The sequence below is a fragment of the Euleptes europaea genome, chromosome 5, assembly GCF_029931775.1.
Source record: "Euleptes europaea isolate rEulEur1 chromosome 5, rEulEur1.hap1, whole genome shotgun sequence".
NCBI classification, from domain to species: domain Eukaryota; kingdom Metazoa; phylum Chordata; class Lepidosauria; order Squamata; family Sphaerodactylidae; genus Euleptes; species Euleptes europaea.
Window position 1 is genome coordinate 6,394,735 of NC_079316.1, and position 17,360 is coordinate 6,412,094.

General features: G+C 47.0%; 1 protein-coding gene across 1 annotated transcript in view; it reads left to right on the plus strand.

Moving 5' to 3' along the window:
• Positions 1-17,360, plus strand: part of ARMC9 (armadillo repeat containing 9) — a 95,562-nt gene that overhangs the window by 51,116 nt on the left and 27,086 nt on the right. The window contains exons 13-17 of the mRNA XM_056850352.1: positions 559-649; positions 1,478-1,601; positions 4,967-5,106; positions 6,830-6,906; positions 10,861-10,935. Of these exons, the coding sequence (XP_056706330.1) occupies positions 559-649; positions 1,478-1,601; positions 4,967-5,106; positions 6,830-6,906; positions 10,861-10,935 (507 nt within the window). The remainder of the gene's footprint in view (positions 1-558; positions 650-1,477; positions 1,602-4,966; positions 5,107-6,829; positions 6,907-10,860; positions 10,936-17,360) is intronic.

The window sequence follows — 17,360 nt, forward strand, 5'->3', positions numbered from 1 at the left end:
GCTGACACCACGCTTGGGTTTTGATTGTTTCTTCCTGGGGAAAAGTCTGCATCTGGGAAACTGGCCAAAAATGCACGATCCAATACACCAGAATTTTCTTTGTGGCCTGTGAGCCTCATGTGAATGAAGCAGTACATATACATACAGAAATGAACAACGATTTATAAATAGCTTTTAGAGGAAATGCAGGAATAATAATAAAATTGCTCCACCTTTTGCTAGGGTTGAAATAAACCCAGTCTTTGGCAACATTGATGTGGACGCTTTCTGTGGGTGAAAGTGGCGTGGGTTATTTTCGCCCATTCCTCCCAAGCATGTACCAAAGCGCTGCTTGTGGTGGTGTTGGTGCTCAAGAATAGGTTTTTGGGGAGGGAATTGAAGTGGGGGGATTGGTGAAAATTGGCTTTTGTTGCTCCTGCAGAAATCTGTGCAGCCTTCAAGCCATTATATCATGTGTGGTGCGTTTTGCTTGAGATTAGCACAAAATGTGATTTTGGTTCAATTTCCGAGTTTAATGATCGAATGGAATTCTCGCAACGTGGGCTTTGTCTCTTGCAGAGAAGCGTGTTGATGCTGCTACAGTCGAAGAACGAGGTGGTCCGCCAATATACAGCCAGGCTGATCAATGCCTTTGCCTCTCTGGCTGAAGGTGAGGGACGCCTGAAGCAGCTTTTCATGCTGTCTGAACCCATGTACTTTATGCGCCAATGCTGGTCTGAGTGGTGTGTGCAGTGCTGAATATTTATTTAGGAGCCAGTGTGGTGTAGTGGTTAAAAGTGGCAGACTCTGATCTGGTTTGATTCCCTACTCCTGTTTGTCTGTCTCTCTCCCTAGCTGTCTGTCATCTATCCATCCGTCTATCTGTCTATCTGTCCCCATCCATCCATCCATCCATCCATCCATCCATCCATCCATCCATCCATCCATCCATCCATCTTGTTAGACTTTTATGCTGCTCTTTCCCGACCAGGTCAGGCTCAGAGCAGCTTACACTGGATTTCCGCAATTAAAACCAATCACAATACACAGTTTAAAACAATAGCATAAATTCTTTAAAAATCCAAAGTGCCCTTAATCCATGCACAGTAACACCAAGCCAAAAGCAGGAACCAAACAGAGGGATATGTCAGGGATAAACATATCCCGACAAGCAAAAATAAAGATGTACCCAGCAAGAAAAGGAAAAGGAGGGAGGGAAGGGAGGCTAGCAAGGTGGAAACTATCACTGTCCTCAGCCATATTAAGCCTGCTGGGTGACCTTGGGCCACTCACGGTTCTCTCAGAACTCTCTAAGCCCAGGTGGAGGCAGGCCATGGCAAACCCACCTCCGAATGTGAGACTCTGTGCGTCACCGGTGCCTATAAAGATGCCACTGGGCTTTTGTTTTGCGATGGCGGACTAACATGGCTGCCCCTCGGCAGTCAGAAGAGCAGAGCAGATTTCCCTGATCCCGTCTCTCCCTCCTGTTTTGTTCCAGGTCGCCTCTACCTTTCGCAGAACCCCCGATTGCTCCGGCTACTGGAAGAAAGATTGAAAGCCGAGGATAAGGATTCTCTGACCCGAGAGAATGTCCTGGGAGCTCTGCAGAAACTCAGCCTCAGGTGATGAAAGCTCGTGGGGGCGGGGGCTGGTGACAGCAAGGAAGGGACCGCGAAGGCCGGCTGTGTTTGGGGTCTGGTGGGGAAGACGAGCTCCTGGCTTTTGAGCAACTGTCACCAGCTTCCTCCAGGGCTGATTGATGTCAGCCATGTCACTTAAGAGCTAGATGAAGCGGGCTCAGCAGGACCTTGGCTGGCGAAGTTCTTTGGACTCTTTTTCTCAGCTCCGATGCTGCTCTGATAGCCCGTGTTGCATTTAGGAAGCAGGAGGTAAAAAATAAGGCCAAGGCCAATGATGCAAAATAGGTAAAAATATTTTTTATTACTCTGTTAAAATTCCCTACTCGTTTAGCCCAAGAGGATTCTTCAGGGGAATCTGTTAGTCGCAGTGGTTTTTCAAAGGAGTGTGTTATACCCTTCTTTGAAAAACCACTGAAAAACCATCTATGTCTCACATAGATGGATTCTTGACAAATAATTAAAAATCCTTTTTCCATTCAGTAATCTTTCTCTTTTCTGTGCTGTAACCCTTCTCAAAGATAAATCCTTGGTAGTGACCAATAAACATTGTTAACTTTTGATGGGCTGCCGGCTCTCTTCCCGTTTCGAAGAAATTTTCATCAGAATATTTCAGAATATTTCTCAATTGTCCACAGTAGAATGCCTCAATGCATAACCAACATTCAAATGGTTATATGTTGAGGCATTTTGCTATTGACAATTGAGATATATTCTGATGAAGATTTCCCATTTCGGCATCCCCGCGAAACATAACAAAGGCCGTTTATGCTTGGTAATAAGCAGTCCCAGGCTGAAGTACCCCGCATATTTTTTTGAGTTCTTCACGCTGAACCATCATTCCAGAAGTCACTGCGAAGCAGACATATACCTGCTTCGCATTTCTTAAGAGCCCCTTTAACGCGACCTTTTCTATTTGCTCCATCCCTGCCTCGAAGCATCCACTCAAGGAAGCATGAAGAATCATAGCCACTGGGATAGCTATGCAAATGATGATTGCTAATGGATATGCAAATGAAGGAATAAAGGAGCAGGCGAGTGTGGGGGCTGGAATTCATTTGACTCTCCTCTTGCATCGGGACCGTGAATAGGCATTTTAAAGGTTGGATTTTAAAAAGGAGCTTTGAGCGAGCATCAGAATCGACCCTGTGTAAATGGCCAAAGTTTATTGGTCATTGGTTCTTGTAGGTTATCCGGGCTGTGTGACCATGGTCTTGGTATTTTCTTTCCTGACGTTTCACCAGCAGCTGTGGTCATTACCAAGGATTTGTCTTTAAAGAGGATTACAACACAGAGAAGAGAAAGATTACTGAACGGAAAAAGGACTTTTAATTGTCAAGAATTCATCTATGTAAGTTTATCATCGTGGCCTCTGCACAGCCCCACATGTGTGCCTGCAGAGAGGACCACTCAAACAACAGTTACAGGCAAGAAGGTTCACAGAACAAAGGAGGACTTTTGATTCCTGTGTAACCAGTTATATATATCCCTGGTGTTAATGTGTTCCAATAAATGATTCAGTTGACATTAATTGCTTGTGCTTTACAGCCACATACCTTGTACTTTGTTTTGCCCTTCCCAGTCTCAGCTTCCTTCTGATTTCTTGGCAGCAGTCTCCCTTTTGGTTGATGGTGGCGTCAAGGAATAGAAACTGTAACAATTCAATTTCTTCATCGTCATCCTTAAAGTTGTGTAATTCCTACATGAGAAATAAATTGTAAAGTATTATATGAAGGGCTGGGAAGAAAGAAAAAAAGCCCAAAAGCCAAGGATGACACCCAAGATCATAGGCATGCCTGAAGTAGTTCTTTTTGTTGTGCTCCACAAATCCATATTGTGAATAATTGCATTTGAATGCATCTCTGCTTTGTTTGTGGAGAAGATTTTGCCAAGTCACATGTCTTGAGCCTACAGTGAATGTAGAGTATCATGTCATGGGCAGAAGGGCCATGGCTCAGTGGCAGAGCACCTGCTTGGCATGCAGAAGGTCCCAGGTTCAATCCCCGGCATCTCCAGTTAAAGGGACCTGGCAAGTAGGTGATGTGAAAGACCCCTGCCTGAGTCCCTGGAGAGCCGCTGCCAGTCTGAGTAGACAATCCTGACCTTGATGGACCGAGGATCTGATTCAGTAGAAAGCAGCTACATGTGTTCATGGGTTCAATCCTACAGGGAGTCTGGAATGCCGCTTCATGGGCAGAAATGTCTGCGAAGCTGGTGCCATTTTGTGGAAGGCGGCTTGACCTTGGCAAAGCAAACTTAAACAAGCCATGTGGCTACCTTGGAAATGGAGCTAATGGGCTTGGGCTTAGCCAATAAAAACATCAAGGAACAATAAATAGATCATTTCATTAGCTTTTTAAAATGGCCCATAGTTTGAAGAATGGGAGGGAGGCATACAGAGACTAAGAAAGGTGAAGTTTCCCATCAGTCCCAATGAAACATTAACTCCTTGGGATTCTTGGGATCTCTGTTCCGACTTGTATCTGATGAAGAGAGCTTTGACTCTCGTGAGCTCATGCCCCCCCAAATCTTGTTGGTCTCTGAGATGCTACTGGAGGTGAATCTCAATGATCCTGCAGGTCCCTGTGGGTCTCAGGTGCTGCTCTCTTGGAAACAACTGCTGTGCACAGTAGCAAGTGCTCCAGCGGAATGCCTCCTACCGTTTCCAGACTCTGGTCATCTCCAGCGCCTTCCTGGGAATCAAAAGAAGAAGGCAGGTGACAGAAATGTCTCTGCCTCTTGAGATTCTTCCTGATCTCCTCCATGGGGCTGCAGACGGGAGGTTTCTTCCTGGACCCTGACTTCCCCTGCCTCTGATTCTTCTGAATGACCCTCTGATAAAGTGGAGTCTGAGTAGGCAGAATGTGCTGCATCTTGTATTTTTAGCTCTGGTTTTTAATTGGTCTTCTGATGTATTTTTATTATGCCCACTAGCCTCCTTGGTCTCCCTACTGGGCAGAAAGGCAAGATATGAATGCTGTAAATAAATTAATGGGCTAACTCTGTATAAAGAGGCTTGATCCATTCACAGAGCTGTGGATCACCCTGTTCAGCTCAAGCACACAAACACATGAAGGCTGCCTTATATTGAATCAGACCCTTGGTCCATCAAAGTCAGTATTGTCTACTCAGGCTGGCATAGGCTCTCCAGGGTCTCAGGCAGAGAAAGGTCTCTCACATCATCAGCAGCCAGATTGTTTAACTGGAGTTGCCGGGGATTGAACCTGGGACCTTCTGCATGCCAAGCAGATGTTCTACCACTGAGCCATGGCCCCTCCCAAGACTGCCACTCTTCACTGGAGATGTCCTCCTCATTGTCCATCCACTGACTATTCTGACTGTCCTTGCAGGCGTGCTCTGCAGTCGGCAATGATCAAGCACGAGCTGATCCTGTGGCTAGTGGAGGGGCTAAAGGACACGGACTGCATGTCAGATTACACCTTGGCCTACTCGGTTGCTCTGCTCATGAACCTTTGCCTTCGGAGTTCAGGTATTGTGGGACAGCCGGCATCGGGGAAGCAGTGTGTCGGGCGGGTTCTCTGCCAGGTTTCTTGGGGTGCTTTTTCCTGATGCTGATCGGAGGCAAACGATTCCGCCCTTCCTGAAGGCTGTTGAGTCTCAAAGGGTGACGCTTTTGAACGGAGGGTCCATCTTAGAACGTGCCCCATTGCCGTACGGCTGCGTCTTGTAGGGGAACCTCGGTAGTGGCAAGCACAAACCACCTTTGGGGCTGTGGCTCAGTGCTAGAGCATGTCCCAGGTGCAATCCCTGGCATCTCCAGTTAAAAAGGACCAGGCATTAGGTGATGTGAAAGACCTCCGCCTGAGACCCTGGAGAACCACTGCCAGTCTGAGTAGACAATACTGACCTTGATGGACCAAGGGTCTGATTCAGTAGAAGGCAGCTTCATGTACTTATGTGTCAGCATTTTCAAATCATTCATCTGAATCATGACTGTAGGTACGTTGTGTTCTGCAAGGCTTCGTCATCTGTTTAGGCTTCCATACAAATGGGCAACTACTCGTGTGTATGTCCCTTTTAAATGAGATGTTATATTTCAGCCATAAATAAAATTGTCAAAGTATCATAGTCATAAAGATGTCTGAAAGTCTGGAGCAGTTATAAAGTATTTGACCACTCAGCAAGGCCATTTGGACGAAACGCGTTTGGTCAAAGTTTAACTCTGTGATTTTATGTCTGTTTATGTCTGTTTGTGTGGTATGTAGAGAACCAACGTGGTGTAGTGATTAAGAGCAGTGGTTTGGAGTGGTGGACTCTGATCTGGAGAGCTGGGTTTGATTCCCCACTCCTCCACATGAGCGGCAGAGGCTAATCTGGTGAACCGGTGTGGTTTCCCCACTCCTCCACATGAAGCTAGTTGGGTGACCTTGGGCTAGTCACACTCTCTCAGCCTCACCTACCTCACAGGGTGTCTGTTGTGGGGAAGGGAAGGGAATCGTAAGCCGGTTTGATTCTTCTTTAAGTGGTAGAGAAAGTCGGCATATAAAAACCAGCTCCTCCTCCTCCTCCTCCTCCTCCTCCTCCTCCTCCTCCTCCTCCTCCTCCTCCTCTTCTTCTTCTTCTTCTTCTTCTTCTTCTTCTTCTTCTTCTTCTTCTTCTTCTTTCTTTCTTTCTTTCTTTCTTTCTTTCTTTCTTTCTTTCTTTCTTTCTTTCTTTCTTTCTTTCTTCTTCTTCTTCTTCTTCTTCTTCTTCTTCTTCTTCTTCATAATATGTTGGTTTGGCAAGCTGTTGCAGGGCCTTATATAATTCATTTTAGTCTGTAATAAATATATACATATTTTGTATTGATACAACCATTGCATTGTATAAACCTTGGCCTTTGAAGATGATTTTTTTCTTGACCTTTGGCTACTTAGTTCTGGCCTTTCCATCAGGGCCATGCGCCTCTTCAAGGCTGTTTAGCTTCTGGGGGAGGAGAGGAGGAGGGGATATCGAGGCATGCCGTGGCAGTTGCCAACCGACCACTGAAAACGCCTGCCATCTTCCTTGGGCAGGCATGAGTGCAGGCCCGGTCCGAGAGCTTCCAGAGATACAGGGGCTTGGCATCACCGCCACTGGGAAAGTCTTCAGTTGTTCAGCCCAAATGGCAGCATTCCGGGTCACATTAGCTTAACTAAGCAAACGGCTGGTTTCTCTTCCCGAAGAGGCCTGCATTTGGTTCATCTGATTCTGGGTCTTTTCGCCCTCCGCAGGAAAGAAAATGTGCGCGAAAATTGCAAACGAGGTTCTCCGGGTTCTCTCTGATCTTCTTGGCCATGAGAACCACGAGGTACTTGTTCTACAGCTAATGTTTGCAGATGTATAAGAAGGGAAAAGACAGTGGGTTGGATCCTGTGGATCTGTTCTTCTCGCACAGGTGGCCTTCCAAAGTCCAACACTTTTTAGAAACAGACAAACAGAATGTGTTTAGTTTATTCTGAATAAAATTTTGGGGGGGCTTGTTTAGTCATCTACTACTGGACTCTTTCTTTTGTAAGATGGTGAATTTTAATCTGCTGGCATCTGTGAAGGCTCAAGGATTTTTTTTCCCCATAAGAATTTCTCAAACGTTAACTGGCAGAGAAACGCCTGACAGCCGTGTAATGCTAATCAGGCCTGTTTGGATTCCAGACTGCTGGTTCCTGGGGGTTATTTTAAAATCCTTGAAAACCATCCCTTTGAATCTGAGTCCTCCTGCCGAAACCCACACATGGCTTTCCTGATTCCAAATCTTAGCATCTGGAGAGGTCACAGCAGGCAGGCAGTCGCTGCTGCAGTTTGCTCCTGCTACTTAAGAAGAAGAAGAAAAAGAGTTGGTTTTTATTTGCCGACTTTCTATGCCACTTAAGCGAGAATCAAACCGGCTTACAATCACCTTCCCTTCCCCACAACAGACACCGTGTGAGGTGGGTGAGGCTGAGAGCTCTAACAGAGTTGTGACTAGCCTAAAGTCACCCAGCAGGCTTTGTGTGTAGGAGTGGGGAAACAAATCAAGTTCACCAGATTAGCCTCCGCCAGTCATGTGGAGGAGTGGGGAATCAAACCTGGTTCTCCAGATCAGACTCCACCACTTAACCCCTGCTCTTAACCACTACACCATGCTGGCTTAATTCACTGATGAGAACTGGCTGGTCGTGGTATCCAAGGGCTGTGGTCTCTACACAGAAAATCTGCAGTACGTGCAGCTGGAAATGTCAGAAAGCTGGCGCAGTCGAGTTATTGTTTAGGCTTGGATCCTGTGAATGAGCATCCTGCACACTGGATAATCTCTGCTGCACAAAGCGCTTCCCTTTCTGCTAAAAGTTCTGTCGGGGCAAGGTCAGTGGTTTTAAATGGGCCCCTGTGCAAACGGAAGTTCTCGAGGAAGAGGAAGCCCACGCTGAGGCAGAGACTATCTTGCGTGCACCGGACTCGTTCCTAGGATCCAAGCCGTATAGCCTGCCGCACCCCAGGGCTCAAGGCAGGTATCGATAAGTTAATCATAAAGCCCCAGTGACCTGTGTTGAAATGCCAGTGTGGTGTAGTGGTTAAGACCAGCAGACTGTAATCTGGAGAGTCGAGTTTGATTCCTTGCTCTCCCACAAGAGCAATGGACTCTAATCTGGTGAATCGGGTTCAATTCCCCACTCCTCCACATGAGTGGCCAACTCTAATCTGGAGAACTGGGTGCGATTCCCCGCTCCTCCACATGCAGCCTGCTGGGTGACCTTGAGCCAGTCACAGTTCTCTCAGAACTCTCACAGCCCCACCTACCTTACAGGGTGTCTGTTTTGGGGAGGGAAAGGGAAGGGGATTGTAAGCTGCTTTGAGACTCTTAAAGGTAGAGAAAAGCGGGGTATAAAAAAACAACCCTTATTCTTCATCTAGCCCTGGCATCTGAGCATGTTTGAACAACGAGGATGCATTGCATCATTTGTGGATGATGCTCAGGCTCTAGGTTTGGCGCATCAAAGTTAGTGAGAAAAGCAGACCGATCTGAGTTGCCAGAGGTCAAGTCCCCTTTTCTGCCCCATCTCAACTCACAGGTTTGGATCCAGACTAAAGTTTTCACTTCCGTGACTTGCTCAACGAGGCTAGAGACAAATGGATAAAGCCTTTTATTTGGGAATCCGTCTCTAAACTGGATAATCTGAGGGTACTTTTTAGCAGGGTGGATTTTAATATTACATTGGCCGCGGCCAAATTTCTTTCCCAGTCAAGTAAGATTTTAAAAAACTAATTTCCTTATGGGCTATTTAGATCCTTTTTTCTTCCTTCTTATTTTGATTTCAGTGTGACATTGTTCGCTGCCGAATTGGCCATATGAACAAATATCATTAAAGTAAAAGTACATTTCCACTTCCATTAGTGGGACAGAACTTCCCTTTGCATTCTGTTGATCTCTCCCGATGCTGCTCCTGGCTTGTAGGAGACCCTCAAGAATATGAGGAGCAAACTGGGGGTCTACAGCAAGAAGGGGAGATTGGCAGAAATCACACCTCCTCGTACATCCGCAGGAGATTGAGTCTGGATTCCACCCATGGTGCAGATGAGGAAATGAATTTTCAAAAGATAACAGTGTTCGGGAGTGGGGGGAAGCCCGAGAAGGATAGTACAGTGCTCTGCCAGTCAAAAGAGCTTGACAAGTGATAACTCTGGAATTGCTTGCCAGAGAGTTCAAAGTGTCTCACCTCTGTTATCTACTGCATCTTTATCATCCTCTGTCAAGTACATCACAAGCCTCTTTCATGAAGTGCTTATGTACAACCGGGCCCGAGAGTGGGTGGCGTACCTGAGGTCACCCCGTGAATTAGCAGTGGAGGGGGAAGCTTGAAGCGGGGGCTTCCAGCTCACACCTCCCATTCTTCACCATTAGCCTGTACAGCAGAGGTCTGAAGTGTGGTGCCCATGGGCACCATGGTGCCTGGGAACACTTTTTCTGGCACCCATAGAGTGTTTTTAGAAAATGGGTGGGGCCAAGGGAGGCACTTTCCCAGCCCGCCCTCATTCCCGACCAGGCTGGGCTCAGCTTGGGTAACAATATGTTCAAACCATATAAAACCATAAAACATCCAACTTAAAACCGATAATCATGAAACAAGTATAAATATATGAAGATGGCATTCATTTGGATAGTAAGGATGGTAGTAGCCACTGTAGACTCGGTCAAGCAGTTGAACTCCACAAGTAAACAGAAGGTGGGGGAGAGATGTTTAGCTTAGGGCTGTTCAGCTTGGAAAGAAGACGGTTAAGGGGAGACATGATAAAGGTCTATAAAATTATGCATGGTTTGGAGAGAGTGGACAGGAAGAAGCTTTTCTCCCTCTCTCATAATACCAGAATGTGGGGTCATCTGTTGAAGCCGGAGGGAGAGAGATTCAAAACAGAGAAAAGAAAGTATTTCTTCACACAACACATAGTTAAATTGTGGAACTCCCTGCCCCAGGATGTGGTGATGGCTGCCAACTTGGGAGGCTTTAAGAGGGGAGTGGACATGTTCATGGAGGAGAGGGGTGTTCATGGCTGTTAGTCAAAATGGATGCTAGTTATGATGCATACCCATTCTCTCCAGGATCAGAGGAGCATGCCCATTCTATTGGAAGGCTTGAAGAGGGGAGTGGACATGTTCATGGAGGAAAGGGGTATTCATAGCTACTAGACAGAATGGATACTAGTTATGATACATACCTATTCTCTCCAGGATCAGAGGAGCATGCCTATTATTTTGGGTGCTGTGGAACACAGGCAGGATGGTGCCGCTGCACTCGTCTTGTTAGTGGCTTCCTAGAGGCACCTGGTTGGCCACTGTGTGAACAGACTGCTGGACTTGATGGGCCTTGGTCTGATCCAGCAGGGCCTTTCCTATGTTCTTATGAGGGATGGGGAGGCCAGCTGTTTCCATGGCATCTACCATCTCAGGGTTGGTTTTATTCTCTTTCGCTCCTCTTTCCCAGTGTATTTTTAAAAATTATCCCTCTTCTCCCCTGCACTTAAGCTTCTGTGGGTGTGGCTGTGCCTCCTGAGGCGGCAATTTTTGTGGCTGCACCCACCACCCTGTCTCAGAATTCCAAAGGTTCTCATGGGCTCGATAAGGTTGGGGACCCCTGCTGTACACTCTGGTAGGGGAGATTCGTTGGAGGGGCGGAAAAGGCGCTACTGAAGAAAGTGCCCTTGAGGCGGCCAGGAAGGGATGCAGGCACTGGAGAGGATGATGGTACGGAAAGTTAAAAACGGCCTTATCCATTACCATTCTCTTCCCTCTCAGATACACCCATATGTGAACGGGGCGCTGTACAGCATCCTCGCTGTTCCCTCCATAAGAGAAGAAGCCCGAGCAATGGTAAGAGACCCTTGGTCATGGTTCGTTTTGTCTTTTCTACATACAAAATGTGTGAGTGTAAAGTGCCGTCATGTTGCAGGTGACTTATAGTGACCCCATAGGTTTTTCAAGGCAAGAGACGAACAGAGGTGGCCTCGGCACAGCAACCCCAGTCTGCCTTGATGGTCTGTCATCCAAGTACTAACCAGGGAGACCCTGCCTAGCTTCAGCATGGTGTAGTGGTTAAGAGCCATGGCTTGGAGCGGTGGACTCTGATCTGACCTGGAGAGCCGGGTTTGATTCCCCACTCCTCCGCATGCGTGGCGGAGGCTAATCTGGTGAACTGGGTTGGTTTCCCCACTCCTACACATGAAGCCAGCTGGGTGACCTTGGGCTAGTCACAGCTCTGTTAGAGTTATCTCAGCCCCACCTACCTCACAGGGTGTCTTTTGTGGGGAGGGGAAGGGAAGGTGATTGTAAGCCAGTTTGATTCTGTCTTAAGTGGTAGAGAAAGTCGGCATATAAAAAACCAGTTCTTCTTCTTCTATCTGACAAGATTGGCCTAATCTGGGCCATCCAGGTCAGGACCTAATAATTGTGTCCCATCAAGTCGCAGCCGACTTATGGTGACCCCATAAGGTTTTCAATTCAAGAGACATTCAGAGGTGGTTAGCCATTGCCTGCCTCTGCGTAGCAGCCCTGGATTTCCTTAGTGGTCCCCCATCCAAGTACTAAATAGGGCTGACCTATTTAGTACCTATCTAGCTTCCAAGATCTGACAAGACTGGAAAAACTTGGGCCATCCAGGTCAGGGCATACGAAATACTGAGCCAAAAATTCCTTGAAGGACTGACTCAGCAACACTGAACTGCAGAACTGCTAATTGCTACCATGTAGAAGGTCCCAGGTTCAATCCCCGGCATCTCCAGTTAAAGTGACTAGGCAAATAGGTGATGCAAAAGACCCCTGCCTGAGACCCTGGAGAGCCGCTGCCAGTCTGAGTAGACAATACTGACTTTAATGGACCGAGGGTCTGATTGAGAATAAGGCAGCTTCATGTGTTTATTTGTTTAGGGGAGGGGCTATGGCTCAGTGGTAGAGCCTCTGCTTGGCATGCAGAATGTCCCAGGTTCAATCCCCGGCATCTCCAGTTAAAGGGACTAGGCAAGTAGGTGATGTGAAAGACCTCTGCCTGAGACCCTGGAGAGCCGCTGCCAGTCTGAGTAGACAATACTGACTTTGATGGACCAAGGATCTGATTCAGTATAAGGCAGCTTCATGTGTTCATGTGATTTCCTTTCAAATAGTTTGGGCTTACTAAGGGAATAAAGATAAGGTGAAAATATGCCATCTTTTATCCCTACACTAGGTATTTCCTAGCCCTGACCTGGATAGCCCATGCTAGCCTGATCTCATCAGAACCTGGAAACTAAGCAGAGTCGGACATGGTTCGAACTTGGATGGGAGACCTCCCCGAAAATCCGGGGTTGCTACCCAGAGGCAGGCAATGGCAAGCCACCATTGTCAGATCTCGGAAGCTAAGCAGGGTCGGCCCTGGTTAGTACTTGGCTGAGAGATCACCAAGGAAGTCCAGAGACAGGAAGGGGCAAACCTCCTCTGAATGTTTCTTGCCTTGAAAATAGGGTTGCCAACTTCCAGGTTGAGAGACTCTGCTTGCAAACTATTGGTGGAATTGTCCATAATATATTGTTGAGATCTACAAGCATTGTATTGGATCACATTATATAATTTATGTTATATCTTACCTACCTTTTTGTTTGAATTGTGTTCGAATTATCCTATACTGTATTTGTACTGACCCTATTGGTATAGAGGTGTGATTTGAATTATATAACCTCCAGGTACTAGCTGGAAATCTCCTGCTATTACAACTGATCTCCAGTCGATTGAGATCAGTTCACCTGGAGAAAATGGCCGCTTTGGCCATTGGACTCTATGGCACTGAAGTCCCTCCCCAAACCCCGCCCTCCTCAGGCTCTGCCCCAAAAACCTCCTCCCAGTGGCAAAGAGGGACCTGACAACCCTACTTATGAGCTGTTAAGTATTCAGAACAAATCGAACTGCAGAGTATATTTTAGCTTGCCCATCCTACGAGGGGATCTGTGGTTTTCTTCTCCTCTATCCTTACAATACCTTGACCTGGATGGCCCGGGTTAGTCCGATCTCGTCAGATCTTGGAAGCTAAGCAGGGACGGCTGTGGTTAGTGCTTGGATGGGAGGCCACCAAGGAAGTCCAAGGTCGCTGTGCAGAGGCAGGCAATGGCAAACCACCTCGGTTAGTCTCTTGCTTTGAAAACCCCCCAAGGTTGCCATAAGTCAGATGTGACATGACAGGGAGGAAAAAATGTATTTCCTAAATGATGTTTACATTAGAACAGGTCAACTTTGCTTGAAGTTGCAGTAAGAGAGAGTTCATCATTGCCTTAAAGTCAAACAACTGCCCTATGAAGAGCGTTTAAAACGCTTAGGGCTGTTTAGCTTGGAAAGAAGGTGGTTAAGAGGAGACATGATAAAGGTCTATAAAATTATTCACGGTATGGAGAGAGTAGATAGGGAGAATCTTTTCTCCCTCTTCCATAATACCAGAACGCGGGGTCATCTGCTGAAGCTGGAGGGTGAGAGATTCAAAACAGATAAAAGGAAGTATTTCTTCACACAATGCATAGTTAAATTGTGGAACTCCCTGCCCCAGGATGTGGTGATGGCTGCCAACTTGGGAGGCTTTAAGAGGGGAGGGGACATGTTCATGGAGGAGAGGGGTGTTCATGGCTGTTAGTAAAAATGGATGCTAGTCATGATCAGAGGAGCATGCCTATTCTATTAGGTGCCGTGGAACACAGGCAGGACAATGCTGCTGTCATCTTGCTTGTGGGCTTCGTAGAGGCACCTGGTTGGCCACTGTGTGACCAGAATGCTGGACCTTTGTCTGATCCAGCATGGCCTTTCTTATGTTCTTATACATTTGCTTCTTTTTAAAAGACCAGCAGGCACACCGTAGCTGTGGGGGAACGGTTACTAAACAAGAAAGCAGAGCTCATTTGGGCTCGAAACGGCAAACTGGGGGCGGGGATCTGCTGTGCCTCCCCTTCAGGTGTTTTCTGCACTGAAACACTAAGATGCTTTCCAGCGGATACTTTTTCCTCACTCAGCTGCAAGCAAAATTGAAAACTGGGGTTCCACATGGCAGTTAATAAAGCACTCTGTTCCTCACAGAAATCTAGTATTGCCTGTCTTCATGAGCATGTTTATTCCGAAGTGAGCACCACTCATCAAAGGTTCCTCTCCTCCTTTCCTTTGGTTCCTGTGTCTTACTTCTTCATTAATTACTTCCTGCTTACTCATGGTTTCTGAAGACTCACAAATCAACTATTATGTATCTGTTCTTGTTCCCTGGCTTGGCTTCAGTACTGCTTAGAGTATTGTTAGTATTATTATGCTCTGATCCTAAGATAACAAAATTGCAATAATTGGTGCAAAGCAGTACTTGTAAGTCCTCAGGGAATAATTAATAATAATTAAGTACTGAGTGACTGGGAAGTAATAAAGGTGAAGCCAGAGGGAAGGAGGAAATTTTTAAGGGGCCAAGGGACTGAGAAACCTCAGTAGCGAACTGCTTGTTCATAGTGGTCAGTCTGGTGTTGCTGTTGCCTTTTAAATAATCGACACAGATCACGTTTGAAGAAAGACAAAAGGCAACAGGGAAAACGCTGGAATGCATTGTGTTACCAACATCATTGTCTGGATTTTCTGCTGAAAGCTGAGTGAAGGCATGATGGCAGTTTCAAATCTGGATGAGCTGAGGCTTGCCTGGCAAGTGCCTTTGGGCATCTTTAAGTGGCTATCCAGCATTTTTTCCCCATCGCCTTTCATGTCCAAGTAATTCCCATGTGCGCAATTTGAAGCAATTTTCCCTTTGTCCGTGTGCACTGAGTTTGCCCGAACCACATGCTTCTCAGGTCCTGTTGAATTTTCCCCCAGGATCAGTTTAAAAGCTGCTCTGCCACCATTTTTATATTACACGCCAGCAGTCTGGTTCCATCCTGGTTCAAGTGGAGCCCATCCCTTTTGTATAGGCCCGGCCTGTCCCAAAATGTTGCCCAGTTCCTAAAAACATAAGAACATAAGAAAGGCCCTGCTGGATCAGACCAAGGCCCATCAAGTCCAGCAGTCTGTTCACACAGTGGCCAACCAGGTGCCTCTAGGAAGCCACTAACAAGACGAGTGCAGCAGCACCATTCTGCCTGTGTTCCACCGCACCCAAAATAATAGGCATGTTCCTCTGATACTAGAGAGAATAGGTATGCAGCAAGACTAGAATCCATTCTAACTAATAGCCATGAATACCCCTTTCCTCCATGAATATGCCCTCCCCTCTTAAAGCCCTCCAAGCTAGCAGCCACCACCACATCCTGGGGCAGGGAGTTCCACAATTTAACTATGCGTTGTGTGAAAAAATACTTCCTTTTATCTGTTTTGAATCTCTCACCCTCCAGCTTTAGCAGATGACCCCGTGTTCTAGTATTATTGGAGAGGGAGAAAAACCTCTCCCTGTCCACTCTCTCCAAACCATGCATAATTTTATAGACCTCTATCATGTCTCCCCTCAGCCGCCTTCTTTCCAAGCTAAACAGCCCTATGCGTCTTAACCACTCTCCATAGGACAGTTGCTCTAGTCCCCTAATCATTTTGGTTGCTTACAAATCTAAAGTTCCTTACAAATCAAAAGGCTTCTTCCTTGCACCACCGTCTCATCCACGCATTGAGACTCACCAACTGTGCCTGCCTAGCTGGTCCTGCAAGTGGAACAGGTAGCATTTCTGAGAAAGCTACCTTGGAGGTCCTGGCTTTTAGTCTCCTGCCTAGCAACCTAAATTTGGATTCCAAGACGTTCGGACTACATTTTCCCAAGTCGTTGGTGCCAACATGCACCACAACCACTAGCTCCTCCCCAGCACTCTCTGCCAGACTACCTATACGACGGGTAATATCCGCAACCTTTGCACCAGGCAGGCAAGTCACCATGCGGTACATGCACCCGCCAGAAACCCAGCTATCTACATTCCTAAGGATTGAATCCCCCACTACAATAAGCCCCCCTCCCCTCTGAGGCATATCCTCAGTACGAGAGGATATCTGTTCATCCACTAAGGAAGAGGTCCCTTCAAAGGTACCACATCCCCTTACCTCAGTGAGATGGCCTCCTTCCCCAAGGGCTCCATCATCCGTGACTGGCAGGTTGCTGTCACCTTGGGACTGGGATGTGACTATTTCATTCCTGGAGTCCTTAGTCATCTCTCTCTCTGCCTGCCTCAGCTCATCCAGTTGAGCTACCTTGGCCTCAAGGAAGCTAACTCGCTTCCTGAGAGCCAGGAGCTCCCTGCACCGAGCACATACCCACTGCCTGTGTTCCACAGCACCTAAGATTATAGGCATGCTCTTGAGGCCCCTGCATTTCTCATTCTTTCAGTAAACAAATGTTGTAATGACAGTGCAGAACATCCCCAAAGGCATTCTGTTTCGCTTTTCCCTCTGAATGTGCTCATGGCCTTAAAACCTCTGCAAGCCCTGCCAACAGTGCTGATCTCTCCTCACCTCAGGTTCTGCCACCCGTGGGATTTTGGTCATAATGGAAACAGAGAAAGACTTGGGCAGAAGCTGGATTTTGTCCTAGCAACAGCTGAACAATGCAGTAACAATGGCTAGCCTGATGGAAGCTGAGCAGAGTCAGCCCTGGTCAATGTTTGGATTTGAGACTACCAAGGAAGTCCAGGTTGCTATGCAGAGGCAGGCAATGGCAAAACCGCCTCTAAATGTCTCTTGCCTTGAAAACCCTACAGGGTTGCCATAAGTTGACTGTGACTTGACAGCAAAAAAACACAAACAGCTGCAAGGCCGTTGTGTGGTCCTAGCGGAGCCAGTTCTAACACTCACAACTAGAAATCTGATGTGTGACCGTAATGGAACTGCAGTGCATTGTGAGTTAGTGTGTCTTTCTGCTGCCCTGTTGTTTCTCATGATGAATGGGGAGAGGGTGATGCACGGCTTTTCGGTTGCTGTCTTTTGGAGGCGATAACAATGCTTCTCCATTAAACAGCCTAGCAAAAGCCGGTCTCCCTCCTGATTTCCCCTCTCTTCCCCTGTCTGTGCCTGGATGGATGTCGAGTTCTTGCCTGTGGTTCTTATCTTATCTCCCTCAGCCAATTCCAAAAATCTGTCTCAGAAAGACATAACAGCAGGACTTGTAAAACGGTGGTTCAAATGGCTTTGTTTTTAAATTGTCCCTTATCCTCTGCTCAATCTGTGCCCTTTGAGGAAATAATTGTTAATTCTGTTGGGTTTAGAATAACGGGGGGGGGGGGGCGGTGTTGAGGGCTGAGTGTTTTAGGAAGGGGATCTTTTTACTGGCAGCTTCTAAGCTCTGTCCT